This window comes from Anguilla anguilla, chromosome 13 (genome assembly GCF_013347855.1).
Source record: "Anguilla anguilla isolate fAngAng1 chromosome 13, fAngAng1.pri, whole genome shotgun sequence".
Lineage (NCBI taxonomy): Eukaryota > Metazoa > Chordata > Actinopteri > Anguilliformes > Anguillidae > Anguilla > Anguilla anguilla.
In genome coordinates this window covers 34584678-34601595 of record NC_049213.1, presented here as the reverse complement: position 1 = coordinate 34601595, position 16918 = coordinate 34584678, and the positions used below count along the sequence as shown (strand labels likewise).

Sequence of the window (16918 nt, the reverse complement as noted above, 5' to 3'; positions counted from 1 at the left end):
TCATGTATAATAATTTGAAGGTGAATATTACTTTCGCTCCTCAGTAGCCATGTTGAAGGAGCACGTTATGATGAAATTAAATTTATGTCTTGATTTAAATATACGAATGTGCACTACCAGCAAAGCAAGTACTGTCTGTTTAAATGTGTTTTTTTTTTTTTTTACTGTTCACCATATATAAATAAATTGCTAAATTTTGAAACTTGACATTTTGATAATCTCTCGTGGAGCGTTAGAAAGGTACTCATTTAAAAAATAAATATTAAACACAACGTGTGTACATTGGCTTCCAGGAATGCCTTGTCGTTTCTAATTTGCAAACATTTCAGAGAATTGTACAGGCATAACACAGCTATTTAATAATTACATCTTCTATTACTAAGAGTGTAGTTCTATTTTTTTTTTTTTTGTTGTTGCTGTTTTTACATTGTCGTTTCACTGATAAAATACATCCTTTGAAGATTTGACAGTTCCCACGGGCAGTTGAATAAGATTTATGAGCAATAAACGCATAGCTATTATACGGAGCCCTGAAGCAATTCAATTTCACAGCAAAGACTCTTCGGTTTCCTCATTTTATGCATATTTTGAATAAGCACAATAGCATATGTCTCACTAGCATTTCAATAGAATAACAAACACGAAATGGATCTTGTTGGCTATTCATTTACCGCTGTAAAGTGTGTTTAATCAATTTCTGCACGACGCATATTTGTCACCCAATACCGTTTTGCATATCACATTCTATTTTGATGTGATTGGTTCACCCAAGCCACCCATTCATCAAAGCTGAAAAAAACAAACCCACTAATGCTTCAGATCTGAGAAAAAACACATATGGGACCTCCACATCTCCACCTAGGTCAACTGGCCGCTTTTCCAGAATGAATGCCATTATTATTAACTAAAATTACAACATTTGGCAAAAATTATTAGCACTCTCAGCTGGAAAAATATTTTCGCCACTTGGAAAGGGGATGATGTAAATATCACACACTCTCTCATGACTTCATACCAAAGGGTTGCAGGTTTGATTCCAAGGTAGGACACTACTATTGTACTCTTGAACAAGGACACCTAGCTTGAACTGCTTCAGTATATTTCCAGCTGAGTAAATGGGTCCTATGTAACGTGAAATTGGGTGAAATGCTCTTGACAAGAGTGTAACGCAAGGTACCGTCACATGACTAATTCACGTTCTCCGATTGGCAGATCCCTACGTGAAAGTGTCCCTCATATGTGATGGGAGGCGGTTGAAAAAAAAGAAGACGACCATCAAGAAGAACACGCTGAACCCCACGTACAACGAGGCCATAATCTTCGACATCCCGCCAGAGAACATGGACCAAGTCTGCCTGCACATCTCCGTCATGGACTACGACCTGTGAGCACCTGCACCACTGCTGATGCTGTTGTTACGATGTTGTTACGATGAGGTGATCTGGATAAAAGAACGCATGCACTAAAATTAGGGGCGACATAGCTCAGGAGGTAAGACCGATTGTCTGGCAGTTGGAGGGTTGCCGGTTCAAACCCCGCCCTGGGCATGTCGAAGTGTCCTTGAGCAAGACACCTAACCTCTAACCCCGAACTGCTCTGGCGAATGAGAGGCATCAATTGTAAAGCGCTTTGGATAAAAGCGCTATATAAATGCAGTCCATTGAAATTAATTCTTAATAAACGGTTAACTATTAAGAAAAGACAGAACTAAGAACAATGATTTGCAGCCCCGACCAGCATCCTCTTTTTCCCCAGACATGAACATAAACAGGATCTTTTTGAGACTGAATATATCTGTCTGGGTGAGATTTATTAATTCCCAGAAATGTCCAGATTTAAGTGTGTTCGTATAATAAACCATATAGAAACGAACAAATAGACTACTATGGCATTCATAATATAAGCTGACCCTGGTTCTGGCAAATGAAAATATGGTCACCCTATTATACAGCAGGAGCATTTTCCCCTTTAAGCCGATAGGCAGCTGTGCTTGAGATGTAAGATCCTAGGAGGTGTATTCAAACATAAACAGGCAGTGATACTGTTTATGTAAATCCTGCTCTCTGCGTTTCTGGTCATGTTTTCCTCTAAAAGCAACCAGAATGTTGTCACATGTAAGCGGATTTTCTACATGTAACAGACAGTGGGAAATTGACAACACACACACGCACACACACACACCATACACATACAGGCGACCAGTTCATTTCTGATGGCACGGTGTGCGTATAATTCACCCTGCCACTAGAACTCCACACTGACGCATTAAAGACAGAAAAGCAGACTCACCCAGGAGACTGACCAAGACTAAACTGGAGACTGTAAAATCAACACTGGGGGAATCATGACAAATATTGGCCAAGGAGCAGTGCATGCAGGATATGAGTATTGAATATTGTTTGTATTGAAGCTCTTGAACATTGTTCTGACCCCCCCCCCCCCCCCCGAAGGGTGGGCCACAACGAGATCATCGGGGTGAATCGTGTCGGGAGCAACGCGGAAGGCCTGGGCAGAGACCACTGGAATGAGATGCTGGCCTACCCCCGCAAACCGATCGCTCACTGGCACCCTCTGCTGGAGGTCAAAAAGTCTGAAAAGGAGGTTTGTTCGTGCGATCGTTTTGTCTTGCTTGCTTTGGCAGGCTTCTGTGATGCCGCAATGAATGCATTTCCATTTTAATTCGTCGGCTCCGTCAGCAGGATTGTCCCCTTTAAAAGGGAAGTGTTAGTTTTTGCTTACTCTACGATGTCATTTCCTGCCGAGCGCTTCAGATTTTTTTTCTTTACTCTCCTCTTCTCCTGTGACAACCCTTTGAAGAAATTGTGTTTCAGACAACTAATTAATAATGCATAATGCATGTGCAGTTGTCATATAATTGCTTAAAGGAATGACCAAGTGAAAATAGTTCACATATTTATAAAAATACTTTTATATAAATTCCATGCTGTAGATCAGCTTTGGGGGTAGTCATTCTTATTGCAATGAATGTATGAACAAAAAAATACAAGGAACTTGTGAATTTTCTCCCTGAAAATTTTTAAAAAAATGATGTGTTAGGAACCCGTCTCAGTGGTTTCTGGGAAGCTTCTGGGAATCCACAAAATCCATTAAGCTCAGTTCCTTTATATCATTTATTTGTATTAACTGATCCTAAATGATGTATGTTTTCTGTGTGTGTGTGTGTGTCTGTGTATGTGTATGCATGTGTGTGTGCGTGCGTATGCATGTGTGTGTGTGTGTGTGTGTGTGTGTGTGTGTGTGTGTGTGTATGGGGTGTATGTGTGCGTTTGTGTGTGTGTGTGTATTTCCAGTGGAAGGCCCGCACTGCTAGCTTCGATAGCCAGGGCTCCTGTCCCTCGCCCAGACCTCCGTCCAGCCCGTGAGGGAGGGGTCAGCACCTGAGGACAGCCCGCCTCCACCCACCTGCCTCACCTCCTGCTGCGTCAGCACATTTTCTACTGACCGCCGTCTGTCTGCCTGTCTGCCTGTCTGCCTGTCTGCCTGCCTGTCTGTCTGTCTGTCTGTCTGCGGCACACCCTCCATACACGCACAGCCCCGTTCTGTCTAAAAGAGCCGCCTTAATGCCTTGGTGGGACGTCCAGTTTCGGGAAAAAGGAAAAACAGACCTTCTGCATTCCTGGGAAGCTTACAACTGAGCCAAGCCAAATTGGATTACAGTACACTTTGTCTGGAAATCTTTCTTTTTTTAAATGATTGAGAACTCTTTTTGCCAGAGTAAAGAAGTCTTTTTTTATTTTTATTCCCGTTGTGAAAGTAGTGGTAACTAACATTGAGAGAAATGAACGAAAGACAATTAAAAAAATTACTGCTCAATCTTTCCAAGGGTTGAAGGGTGCTAAGTAAAGCACTACCTTCAATAACACAGTATGTATTACTAATATTTAAATGTAATATTTGCGTAATACAATACATTAATGAACTGCCCCAAAACAACAATTAAAATTGAAAACTTAAATTAAAAACTCATTTTACAATTTCTAGGTCAAGTTGTCCTATTAAACGCAGAACATCGCACCAAAAAACTCTGTTTCGCTGAGCAGCTTGCTGGCACATATTTGCATACACAGCCGAACCCATACAGCCACAGTCCGTAGCCATGCCGACGCCAGCCACAGCAAGCCATTGTCCCACAGGGGAGGCGCGTAATTGGGCATTGCCTCGCCCCCGTGGGGGAGCGAGGGTTAACCCCCCCGTCCCATTGTGGAAGAACGACTCGTCTGTTCGATCAGACACCCGCGGTCTGACTGCCTGAGGTCTGGGGCTTCCTGGCGTTAGCCGTTAGCGCGCGGCTCAGCCAATGGGCTGCGGAGCGGAACAGAGCCGCTGGCAAATGTGGGCATTCAGAGGATGTGATTGGACGAAAAAGAAGCGCCGCTACTCAGTGTGCGGTGATGGGGGCAGTGGCGCACGGTAAAATGTTTCAGCGTTAAATCAACTCTCGCAGGAGTACATATGAGTCCCTACTGGACACATACTGTGTGTGCTCTGGTAAGAGTTGAATTAACACTGAACACTGTTTTACGTGCACAATTTTACTGGAAAATTCCCAAATAAATTTGACTGGAAAATTATCATGAGGAGAAAAAAATAGGTGAAAAAACACAAGTAGGTGAACAAAAAAAATTAGTTCAAAAAAAAAAAAAAAGACAAAACGATACTTCTGAGCAGCTGCTTTGGAACAGAGGGATATGCCGCATTTACATGTTACTGATCACTGGGAAGTTTCTTGATTTTGCAAACAGATGTGAACTAGAGCAGGGACTGTATGGTTATTACTACAGCAGACACAGATTCTTTTTCTCTGTTGAGGAAGACTGGGACAAACCCCTGACAGTACAGTTAATGTCTTTTGCTGGACTGGCATTGCGGAAAACTGGACATGTTTTGATTCTCCTGCTGACCGGACTGGTTTTGTCATCATCGGTTTTGTTATTCAGGTCTTTCTGCAAGATCTTTCTAGCACAGTCTTGCGAACAGCCAAAAAAAAAATATTTCATTTGTCATGTGTCCGTTTACAGAATTTTGTGCTGCCGTTCGCCATCCATTGCTTGGATAATGCCATGTGACATTTTATTTATTTATTTATTTATTTATTTATTTATTTATTATACCCTGGCACCTTTTGTTGTGCTTTTATATATTACCTCTTTATTATATAAAACTTTTCTTGACGATTCTTTTTTAATTTCTTTCATTTTTTTTTCTGAGTTCACCATTAGCTTGTTTAAATCCCGTTAGCTAAACTACTGTATGTGAACAGGCTCATATTACTCTCTGTTGCGGACATGGCTGAGAATATGTAATTCAACCACTGTACTGCTTATGTGGCTTTCTGAGTAGTCCTATACATACAGGAACTGATCACTTTTACCAGAAAAGCATTCTGTATCCCACCAACAGCATATCTGTGTGAATTTTCAGCAACTGATGCAAAGTGTTTCAAAAATCTTTCTGTATCTTTCTAATCCTCTTGAAATATGTTTTTTCTAAAAAAAACTGCTTGATACAGAAAATGTGTGAACCCTTTGTAAGCCTTTTAAACAATGAAGCCGGACATTTTTTTTTTTTTTTTGCTAAGATTTTGTATGAACAACGGAAAACGCTTTAGCCTTTTTGGCAGGAATTACCTTCGGAAGTTAAACGAATCTGTTTCCGGCACGAAGAGCCTGGATTTCAACCTTGTGTCTATGTTCAGATGGATGTTGGGACATTGCGTGGACGCGGACATTCTGTAATCCGGGACTGAACGTACTTTCGCCAAAAAGAGGCCCGTTAGGGTTCTTGGTTCTCGAAGGTTTTGCAAGGCTGAATTTCTGGAAGAGGACGTGCAACAGAGGGATTACAGTTCCTCGCTGACTAAAGATCCAGCGCTCGTCATGAATCTTCATTTTTGACAGACTGGATACGCGGTGCGGCTCAGTTCTTCATCTTGTACGTGTTTTGAAATCGTATACAGGTTGATCTGCTTTCAATACCTTCCGTGTTCTTTTTTTTGTATGCTGTTTGCACTGAACTCCAGAACCACTTCAAGGGCCTCCTCAACGCAAGGCCTCTCAAACGGTCTTCGGAGCTGGAACTGCTGACAGAAGCAGGGACTGAGAAATCCCCCCCCCCACCCCCCCTCCCCCCCTCCCCCCGCCCCACCCTACCCTTGACCATAGATTCCTGAGAGAGATTCGAAGGCAGGGTCCCACTGCTGCAGGTGCTCAGACGGAACGTGATCTGAAATTCAAAGTCCTCTACGAGTTTAACGGGGCATTGGCGAAGAGGGGGGATTTGTGCTGACCACTCCAAACGCTGAGGGGCTTTTAGTTGATGGCTCACTTGGTGCAGCTTCTGGCGGAACGTTTCTCCAGCTCAGCCCTATTGCACACGTTGTACATACGTAATGTAGATATATGTGCTTTTTTGGACGGGGTGAGTGGGAGGTCAACATCGCATTTAGAGAGCTGTGACATTTAACTCAGATAGCTGACTATTACAAGTAAACAAGACAGCGTGCGTTTACGTTTGGAAACAATTCTCTGTTAACGGCAGTTCTGCACAATTTTTAGTGTTTCGCATAAATTTTTAATATGTGACTGAAACATCCGAATCTGATACAAGCCCCTGGTTTTATGAAAATTCATTGCCGACTTGTTTTCCTTGTTAAGTTACATTGTGTTAGATTGTTTTTCTCTCTGCAGACAGTACAGAGCAGACAGTTCTCTCTGTTGGCTCAGTTAAACTGATTGTTCAGACTGTTTTGAAAACCTTTAACGCTTGAATTATTATTATTATTATTATTGTGCTTTGTGTTTCTGAATATAGTCAGCTGTGCTTTTCCCAGGCAACCTTTTTGTATTGAAAATTTGTATTTGTAATATATTTGTTTGAAAACACCCCCTTGTATTTTAAAGATGTAACAGTAAATTTACTAGCTGTAAAAATATCTATTCTGCTCTGTCTTTTTCTGGAAGCTGACAAAATTCAAAATCACATTTCAATTGTCAAATGGATAATTACAACGAATAAAAATAATTAAAAAACGCAATTTTTGTAACAATGAAATGACCAGTAATGTACACAACGACTGCAAACTAATTGACAGCAAGCTGAATGATATGGACAGAGCTGGTTATGATTGAGAGGAGTAAATGTTGCATAAACAGGGGTACCACCACCGGTGGTGAGTTCGAGAGTGAAGAGATAGATGGGGAAAGCTTCAAGGAAGTTATCGACTGAAGTTTAAGAAACACTCAGAACGCGGAATTCAACGGCATGCAGCAAACTGTCCCGTTCGCTACACGTTTGTCCCTGTATGACTTATTCAAACTCCGTTACGAGTTTAAATAACAGTGATAGAGCTGGTTCCCTCTGTGCCAGCAGCGTTGATGTAGAGATCAAAACTGATACCTCTGTGACCTCTTTCTAAGCCTTAAAAAAAACAAAAACTTTTATCAACTTGCTTATCACACCACAAAACCCCTGTGGATTATCTTTTAATGTTTTCTTTATCTTTTTTTATTGATTTGTTTTTGACCTTGTCTGTTGTTGTCTTGATTTGTCTCTGTTTTAAGTTTTCACATTTTTTGGTGCTATTTAAATGCATGCATTATTATTATTATTATTATTATTATTATTATTATTACTATTATTATACATAACATGAAAAGGAAACAGAGGTGCAGCATGCCAGATAAGAAATGACCAAGCACTGGGTGAAGGAGTGAGGGATGTGTTTTACAAATATTGACTCATGTGAGAGCTAACATACGAGAAGCTTCAGCTCAGGAATGATAGAACACATCAAGGTGGACACAGGATTTTGGGAGGGTGCCTGGAGAGTTGTGGGGAGAACTGAAAAGTCAGTGAAATTCTGTCTAAGGATTTAGGTGAAAACTAAGCTACATTTGGTTAACAAACCAAAAAAAAACAAGTTTTCGAGCCAACTAGGATGTAGCCAGGCTATATCCAGGTAAAACCTGATATTATTGGGGTTAAGCTCGTCCATTTATATCAAAATATCTCTCAAACTAGATTTTCACTGCCTCTAGAAGTCGAGATTTTGGCTTTTGCTCACTGGATGGTGTTTACATCATCTGTACTGATAAGAGCGAAGATTGCTCCCAGTGACAGGGCAGTGAAATCAGGCAAAGAGAGACAGCAGCAATGGGTAAGGAGCTGGTCTTGTAACTTAAAGGTCATAGGTTTGATTCCCGATTGCCATTGTACCCTTGAGCAAGGTACTTAACCAGCATTGCTTCAGTGTATATCCAGCTGTATAATTGGATACAATGCTATGCTATAAATGTTATGTAAAAGCTCTGGATAAGACAGTCTGCTAGATGCCTGCTATGTAATGTAATGTAATAACATGAAGGCAAGAATATGGGCACCCAGCAATACATTCATTAACAACGAGAGGACCTTAGCAAAAGATCCACCAGCGTCCGTGATGCAAACTGTTATATCCATGAAAGGCCAAGAAAGGGAGCTTCTGAAATATGAACACGATTTTATGAGATGTTCCATAACATTAACTTTCTTCGACAATGTGAACATGGAACGTACACAATGCCGGGAATATCAATATTGTGCTACAGTACTCAGGGGCGTTCATAACTGGGGCCTATAGAAAGTCCTGATTTAAGATTTCTTATAACCATAAGATGGCAGGACTGTCCTTCCCGAACCTCTTGTTAAACAGTTGCCCCATTGTGGAATGTTAAGTGCCCCTGTTAATTATCCACAAGCAATTAGTAAAGCTTCAAAGCTGGTGGATTGACTTTGCAGTAAAAGACATGCTACTCTATCACTTATCTTTCCACTCAGCAGCACGGACAGGAAATATTCACCAGATTAAAATCAAGAGAAAAATACGGCCTACTTGCTTTGGGTAAAAAAAAAAAAAAATTAAAAAAAAATCTTTACTGCGTAGAGGAATTTATGAAACCGCCTTATCTTTTTTTTAGCTGATCAGCATTATAGTGTGCACTGAGGTTTTTTTTTGCAGTTTTTATGCAGACAGCTTATTGCCCCATCAATATTGTTTATTTATTGATTGTTTTAATCCAAAATATATCTATGTATAAAACCTGAGTTAATACATCCAAAACACATCTGCATACAGATTATGATGCCATCATTCGATCCGTGATACACTGTGGGGGAACATTTACAGTACTGCAGCGGAAGCAATTTATATACAGATGGTACGTTTTCATCTGAAAGAAGACTAAATGTTACTTTCTGTAACCTGGAGGGACTGCGCTCCAAAGTTCAGATAAGGTAAGGTAAGGAAACTTTTTGAAAGTTATCAAGGAACATGGTTAAACTAATGATTATGCCTTTCCCCCCCCCCCAGTTTTGAGTTGTGGTAATTTTCTGAACTGGAGAACATTGAAATGGGATTGTAAATGACAGCCACTAGCACACCTGGGTCAAATACGTATTTGTTTTGGATTCAAATACTTTTCTGTGCTCTTTTGATCTTGCCTGGTGTAACTGATCCTGCCAATATGACCAGAAGGCGGGTCTTTGCACTTTTTGAGGGTATTTCCTTGGTTCCAATACACCAGACAAGATCAGTAAAGCATAGAAAATAATTTGAATCGAAAACAAATACCCCCATGTCTGGCCACTGGAGGCATTTCACTTCCGATGTCCTTCCAGCTAAAAAAGCCAGTTTTACTCTTGGAACCATTTCTGTAAATTATTGCAGTTGCTTTTTGCAAACGTAGGTATCTGATTGATGGTCTGTTTCTGTTGTGTTCTGTTGAGCTGCTATTTCCATTTATACTGCAATTTATATATGGATCTACTTCTGGCAATTAATAAGTTCCAGAAGTAATGTTGCTCCTTTTGTGCAGCCAGTAGATATATATATATATATATATATATATATATATATTCTGAGTTCACCACCAGGGCACCCTTTCTTCTTAATGATGTTCCATTTCTCAGCCTCAAAATGTCTTCCTTGACTTGGTCCTCATGCTGACAAATGCCAATAACAGACACCAAAGGCAATTAAAAGGCTAGAATCAAAACTAGGTACTGAAAGCTCTCTTATACCTGCACTAAGGAAGCAATTGAACACACCTGGCTAATCAGAAGCACCTGTGATTCCATTTATCCCAGGCATGATCACACCCTGAAATGGGAGGACTGTTTATAAAAACTGCTGCAAAATTAAAATGCAACTGAGAGTTGTTTCATTAGAACACACAGCCAAATCAATAAAATTTGTCCTTTGTCCCAAACATTATGGCACTGACTGAAATATATATATATATATATATATATATATATATATATATATATATATAGGCGTACCACTGCTTGGATATAAAATTGTTGGAGAAATTGGAGATGAATTATTGAGTGAAAGCACAGTTCATGATGGCCGCTGGGACTTGCACTATCATGTATAATGAGCTGAAGGTTTCACAAGTTCTGGGTGTTGTTGTGCATCTTAACAGAACATCCATTTTGTGGTCCCTTGATACACCTCCTGCTTCTTTCAAAGGCAAGAACACACAAAGATCACACAAAATGATTTATTTTGACGAGCTTGTGCGCAGTATAAGCACACACTGCATAACGTCAGTAACAATAAAAAAACATGAAACATTAATTACTTTATAACTTCTTGGTTGCTGAAAGAAAATTGGGATACACCATATTAATATAAATGGCATAAGTATATGATACAGACATTTTCTGCATACATGATCTGCATAGATCGTTCATTTGAAAATGGCAGCAGGGCAGCTGGCCTTTGAATAACATGAACTCTTCGCAGAAAATCGTGATTCTGACACCGTGAAAAGAGAACAACCCCACACTGTTCTCTCTCATCTAAGATACTACAGTAAGAATAAGTATTGGAATGCACTTTGAATGAGTGTTGTGATGTTGCTGCAGCTGCCAGGTTCTACGGCCGGACCCCTAAATGAGCAGTCCTTGTCTGTTGGCTGTCTAAAAAGACGGCCATCTTTTAATATCTTACCCATGAAAAAAAAAGAAGTAGTATTCCTAAATATATCCAAGGACGTCAAAAAAACAACAACATATTTAGATAAAAATATTTAGATATTTGCTATTAAACACGTTTTCAGTGAAAGGTACCTATAGGGCTGCTACTGCATTTGGGAAAATGAAACCCAATCACACATGAGTCTTGCCGTAAGTCTGCGAAGGTAGAGCAGGACATTTAGACTACAAAACAAGCCGTGTGGCCCAGATCCATGTCGGTATTTTTGGGGGGGGGGGGACCGTGACTCATAAGACCAGCACAAACTCGAGGAACTTGAGGATCTCGCCGGCTGCCTTCATACCTCCAGCTTCTTCTTCATGGCCAGCTTGTAGAGGATCTGGTAGCCGTCGTCCCAGGCGTAGACGAGCTGCTCCAGGGGGTTGTACTTCAGGCTGGAGTGGGCGCCGTAGCGCTTGGGGAAGTACACCAGCGGGGCGTCGTCGCTGGTCACCATCTCGCCCACGTCGAAGACGCACTGCACGCGGGAGCGGCTGGCCTGCCGGGTGTTGTAGACCACGTACATCGTCCCGCAGATGACGAAGGCGGCCTCGGCGCCCTCCCGCGGGCAGGGCGTGTCCCACGTCTGCTCGACGTCCAGCGTCTCCGGGTCCACCTTGGCCAGGCAGATGGCGTTCTCGTTCTCCCGGGTGGCGTAGATGGCCCACAGGCCCTCCTCGTCCGCCGCCAGGTCGATGTAGGTCTCGGGGGTGAGCGCGTACACGGGCACCTGGTCCCGGGCGGGGAACACCGCGCTGTCCGCCACCGTCCCGTTCTGCAGGTCGTACTTGATCACCTGGAACTCCGCCCCCTCCCTCACGTAGTAGGCGTAGCCGTTGTAGATGGTGTGCCCCGTCCCACCCCAGGGGAAGGGCAGCTGGACGGGCTTGCCGCGGGACATCCCCGTGGAGGCGGTGAAGTCCCGGACGGAGCTGAACTCGTAGAGCGTGTCCTCCCCGCTGGTCCCGTTAAAGATGTAGACCTTGGCGGAGCTCCTGCCCGTGTCCTTGGTCCACATTCCCTTGGCCCCGCCCACTCTTTTCAGGATCTTCATGGCTTTGATGCTGGAGATCATGTCCCTGCAGTCTGGGAAAGGAACACTACAGGTCAATATGGTCAGTGTTCCCTCAACGCCGATGATTGATCATGTCGGACCATGTATATTTATCAAGCTATCAACAAAAGTCAAACTGTTCACTTGCCAGTGCAAAATAAGGATTCAAGTTGTGTGATTTTTTTTTAGATTAAAGAGAGATAAAAACTAACAAAAGAAGGAGCGAGGTTTGGGGGCATTCAATCAGTATTTTCAGACTGAGCCAATCGGAGGACATCAGCGTTCTTTTAACACACTAAACGCCTTTTCGCCACATTTCAAATTGCTGCAATTCTAGCTGTCGCCACCAGCACTACAGAAAAATTTAAATAGATTGAATTCATTTAAATCGAATGAGAAAAACTGGGACAAAGCCTCAAAATATGATGAGATGCATCTTGAAAATGAAATCAGACCAAAGCTGAAAATACGCCATCTCACAAGTAAGAAGGTGGCATGACCATGAACCCTCAGTATCCCCCCCCCCCACACCCCCACCCCCCCTTCCTGTAAACTCTGCCTGTGGTCGCAGTTTAGACTCCCAGACAGAGCTCTGCTGTAGTGGCACTAAATGTCCAATCATAGTACAGGATTGTGCTTAACACTTTAAGGTGTGAGATCACAAATATGCAATGTTAGAATGTTCGTAACTGAACATTCTAATGCTGATGTAACAATCACTACTGGTGGTAACAGAAAGCAACGGAGTTAGAATTGTGGAAAAACATTCAAAAAACCTACTGTAACTCTTCAAAGGGTTAAAAAAAGAAGAAAAGAATGCCAGCTGTGCAAGTCCTTCTGGATGAAAGGTCAGCTAAATGCCTAAAATATAAATGTGAAATTAACAGGTTGCACAAAAATCACCAGGACAGGCCTTCATCCAGGAAAAAATGGTAATGTCAGGTCTTTAAATAGTACAGGAGCAAGGAAGCTATTTCCAAATCTGACATAATGTTCCATTACAGCATCTTTACTCAGACATTCAGTAGGGCTTTTGTTCCCATTTTTTCCCCCCAACTTTAATGGAATAGTAAAGAGACAGCCAGGGTTGGCGAGATGTCTAATGTTGTTGTGCAGACTGCTCCCACACTCGGCCTGGCCGGGCCAAGTCTCTTTCGAGGAGGAGCACAGTCAAAAGTCAGCAGATTCGCGCTGATAAGAACGGCATTTGTATATAAATGCTGTCCTCGCCCCTGTTCTGCTTGCTGCTGATTAAATCAAGTGAGGCCTTGTGGGAATATGTAAAACACATGCTCTTAACATCAGTCCACCGTCCAAAGCCTGTTCGGGTAACAAGCCGTAGGTCAGCCGGATCCAAACGGAAGCACAAAGAATGCGTAGAAAATCCAAGCTTCCTGGTCTGAAACCATAGTTGTCTGGCTCCCTGGAGGGAGTGGAAATTCACCAAAACATCACACTGCCTCTTTAGTTTAGCACAGGAGCTCTCAAGCTCAGACCTGGGCCAACCTCTGTATACAGTTTTAAAAAAATATTTATTTTTTTAAAATCACAGCCGCAAGTTGTAAAAAAAAACAAAAAAACTGTTAATTGTTGTAAATTGTCACCTAATATCTATAGATGGATAATGTTTTGCTTCTTATGGCCATATTATGTCCGAAATAGTTACGTATGCCATGAAGAATTCATTCCCCATAATAACATCCCAGGGCTTCTAATCAGGTAAACTAATACTTTCATATTCTGTAATGCGCTAAATGTCAAGTGCATCGTGCAGACAGAGTTTACTCATAATTGCAGTTGATGATGTTATAGATTGGATGGTGAAATCACCTGGTGGTTCACCATTTGTGGTTCAGCCTCAACTTGATGCATTCTGGACAATGCAAAACCAGCCTGCCTTGACTTCTATAGCAATTAGCTCACGTAGGAGCGTGCGTTTTTAAAACGACCCTTTAGCCTCGTCGTGTCGCGTCGCACGACGCCAGCGCCCTCACCCGTGAGCTTGGCGTACTTGGCCCTGTTCTTCTCCTTGACGACGGTGACCTCGTGCTCCACCAGCTTGTCGTCCACGTCCACGCAGGGCTGCGCGCCGTTCTGCGTCTCCAGGTAGTCCATCTCCCGCTCCATGCGCTCCACGCGCGACCCCACGCCCCCGAGCTCGATGCGCAGGGTCTCCCGGTCCTTGTCCAGGTTCTCCAGCAGGCCCACCATCTGCTGCTTGAACTCCCGCAGCTCCGTGGCGTAGCGGTTGGTCTGCTCGTGCCAGGTGGAGATGCGGTCCTGAGGGGGGAGGGGGAGGGGGGAGGGGGCCAAGAGGTGAGACCCGCATACGCTACCTACCTGTATACGCTGCCTGGCCAAAAGCATGCGTACACCTAGCATCCAACATATCATCCAAAATTATGGGCATTAATAATTTTACCACCCTTTGCTGCTATAACAACTTCCACTCTTCTGGGAAGGCTTTATACTAGATGTTGGAGCGTTGCTGCAGGGATTTGCTTCCATTCAGCCAGAAGAGCGTTAGTGAGGTTGAGCACTGATTGGGCGATTAGGCCTGACTCCCAGTTGGCTTTCAAATTAATCCCAAAGCTGTTGGCTGGGGTTGAGGGCAGGGCTCTGTGCAGGCCAGTCAAGTTCTCCCACACCAATCTCGACAAAACCATTTCTATATGGACCTCGCTGTGTACCCAGGGGCATTGTCGTGCTGAAACAGGAAAGGGCCTTCCCCATAGTGTTGCCACAAAGTTAGAAGCACAGAATCGTCAAACATATCATTGCATTGATATTTGCCTTCACTGGAACTGAGGGAACTAGCCCAAAGCATGAAAAACAGCCCCAGACCAAGTGATGTCCACATACTTTTGGTTATTCGTCATATAGTGTTTGTTCCTGTACACACATGGCCATTGAAATAAAAGCCATGGTTATGCTATGGTTGCAATACATTACATTACATTACTGTACATTACATTTATTTGGCAGATGCTTTTATCCAAAGCGACGTACGGTAAGTGCACACCGAAGGTCATTGGAACAACTACAAAATGCAGGTCTGCCAAGGTACAATACTCATTATGTAACAGTTATCCATAGCCATGAACATCAAGTCAAGGCCACACAGTAAGTATAAATAAAGCAATAAATGCTGAAATATTTACTACTGTGATATTCTTCATGGTGTGTGAAGGTAAGGGATTGCAGCTATAGGGTCTGAGACACAAATATTGAGCAAGACAGAGAATTAGCAGCACCTTAAATTGATGTGCTATAAAGGAAATATCCAATACTATGATTTTAGCTTTTAGTTACTTAAATGTGAGGCTTAGAAAATAGTCACGAATGGCATGAACTTATATTTACTTAGCTGTGTAGCTGTAGTTGTAGACTTCTCTTCTTGGAATCATTCAATGGTAGACAAAAATGCCCCATAATAAACCCAATGAGAATAGACTAACTGGGATTCTGGCTTTAAGCTAAATCAAACTTTCATGCCCCAGTCAGGGGAAGCTGGACGCGTTCGAATAACACGTTTGGATTTGTCCGCGTCACTCGAAAAGGATTACTAAAAAGAAAAAAGCCGTTTGCAAGCAGTTTCATGAATCGGCTTGTTTACGGAAATACAAGCACACGAAAAAAAGGGCGAGTTTCTTCTCCCCAGGTGACAGATGTTTGAGGAGAACGAGGGCCAAGTTATGGAAGCCAGCAGGATGTGGCTCCCAAGCTGTGATGGATTCCTAGAGGGAGGGCCCCGTGGGGCTGATAGGACTACCGGTAATCACATTCGACGGAGCGCTGCAGCTCCACAAACTCCCTGCTTTGCAACCGCAGAGAAGCGGATTCGAGAAGGGGCACCCCAAAACTGCACAGGGGTACAACAAACCCCCCCCCCCCCCCCCCCCCGTGCACTGTACAGAGCACTTGGCTGAAAGCAGGGTGACCAGCACGATCCTGAGTTAAAATACAATCCTCCTCTTTTCGTTTCTCAAACTCCTGCATGACTAAAACCACTTGGAAAAAAAAAGAAGAAAAAACACAAATAATACCAAGCTGGATTGCAGTACCCTTTGACCCCATTCCCCCCCTCCTCAACATCTGCATTTGATTGGACGTTTACTCCACTCACAATGTTTGCCAAGGGAGTCCTGCCTGGCCGGCGAATGGGATCCAAGGGTTTGGCTGGAAAGAGGGGCTTGCTCTTACCTCAATAGCCAGCAGCCTGCGCTCCAGGTAGTCCATCAGGGCTTGGGTCTGGGCCCCGGCGAGGAAGAGGAGGCTGGCGAGGAAGAGGAGGAGGAGGAGGCCTCTCATGTTGAGGAAAGGCAGACGAGGCTGGTGGTGTCAGAGGCGATGAGTCTGAGCTCCTGCTGGAGAGCTTGTGAGTGTGGGAAGGAGAGAGAGAGAGAGAGAGGGAGGTAGAGAGGTAGAGAGAGAGAGAGAGAGAGAGGGAGGGAGACCACTTTTACGCTTGCTCGCTCGGCAAGAATGCTTTACCAACGCGGAGAAGGAGGGGCTTCCCTCCTCTGACACGGCTGTTTTTTCACTCCGCCCTCCCAAACCAACCGCCCCCCCCTTGCCTTATGCCACTATGCATGTACTGATCTCTTTAACAGATGTCTTTACAGGCTGGGGGGGGGGGGGGGGGGGGGGGGGAGGATAAAAACTTCACTTCACCTGTTTTATTTCAGTGTTAAATACATTGTGTGTGTGTGTGTGTGTATGTATGGGTGTGTGTGTGTGTGTGTGTGTGTAAAAGCATTTGCTGATCAGATCAGAGAATATAAACAGAGCTTCATACATTTACTGCTTTTCTTTAATGTTTACGT

The 16918-nt window shown here is 43.2% G+C and overlaps 2 protein-coding genes across 2 annotated transcripts in view; one reads left to right on the top strand and one right to left on the bottom strand.

Moving 5' to 3' along the window:
• LOC118210780 (synaptotagmin-6-like) overlaps positions 1–4207 on the top strand; it is a 53121-nt gene extending 48914 nt beyond the window's left edge. Inside the window, exons 5-7 of the mRNA XM_035387205.1 lie at positions 1213–1384; positions 2451–2601; positions 3312–4207. Of these exons, the coding sequence (XP_035243096.1) occupies positions 1213–1384; positions 2451–2601; positions 3312–3383 (395 nt within the window). The 3' untranslated portion in view covers positions 3384–4207. The remainder of the gene's footprint in view (positions 1–1212; positions 1385–2450; positions 2602–3311) is intronic.
• A 6341-nt stretch (positions 4208–10548) lies between these two features.
• Positions 10549–16535, bottom strand: olfml3b (olfactomedin-like 3b). The gene is made up of 3 exons (XM_035387222.1): positions 16296–16535; positions 14087–14372; positions 10549–12124 (listed from the first exon to the last, which is right to left on the bottom strand). Exons 1-3 carry the CDS (start codon positions 16401–16403, stop codon positions 11337–11339), a joined length of 1182 nt encoding a protein of 393 aa, XP_035243113.1. The 5' UTR covers positions 16404–16535; the 3' UTR covers positions 10549–11336.
• Between the last annotated feature and the right edge of the window lie 383 nt (positions 16536–16918).

What these genes read in the sequence shown, in the direction of transcription:
- olfml3b (XM_035387222.1), bottom strand. Translation starts at nt 16,403, where the DNA reads ATGAGAGGCCTCCTCCTCCTCCTCTTCCTCGCCAGCCTCCTCTTCCTC. An exon ending in GCAGGCTGCTGGCTATTGAG is followed by an intron (nt 14,373 to 16,295) that starts GTAAGAGCAAGC and finishes CTCCCCCCTCAG; the next exon opens with GACCGCATCTCCACCTGGCA. An exon ending in CAAGTACGCCAAGCTCACGG is followed by an intron (nt 12,125 to 14,086) that starts GTGAGGGCGCTG and finishes TTCCTTTCCCAG; the next exon opens with ACTGCAGGGACATGATCTCC.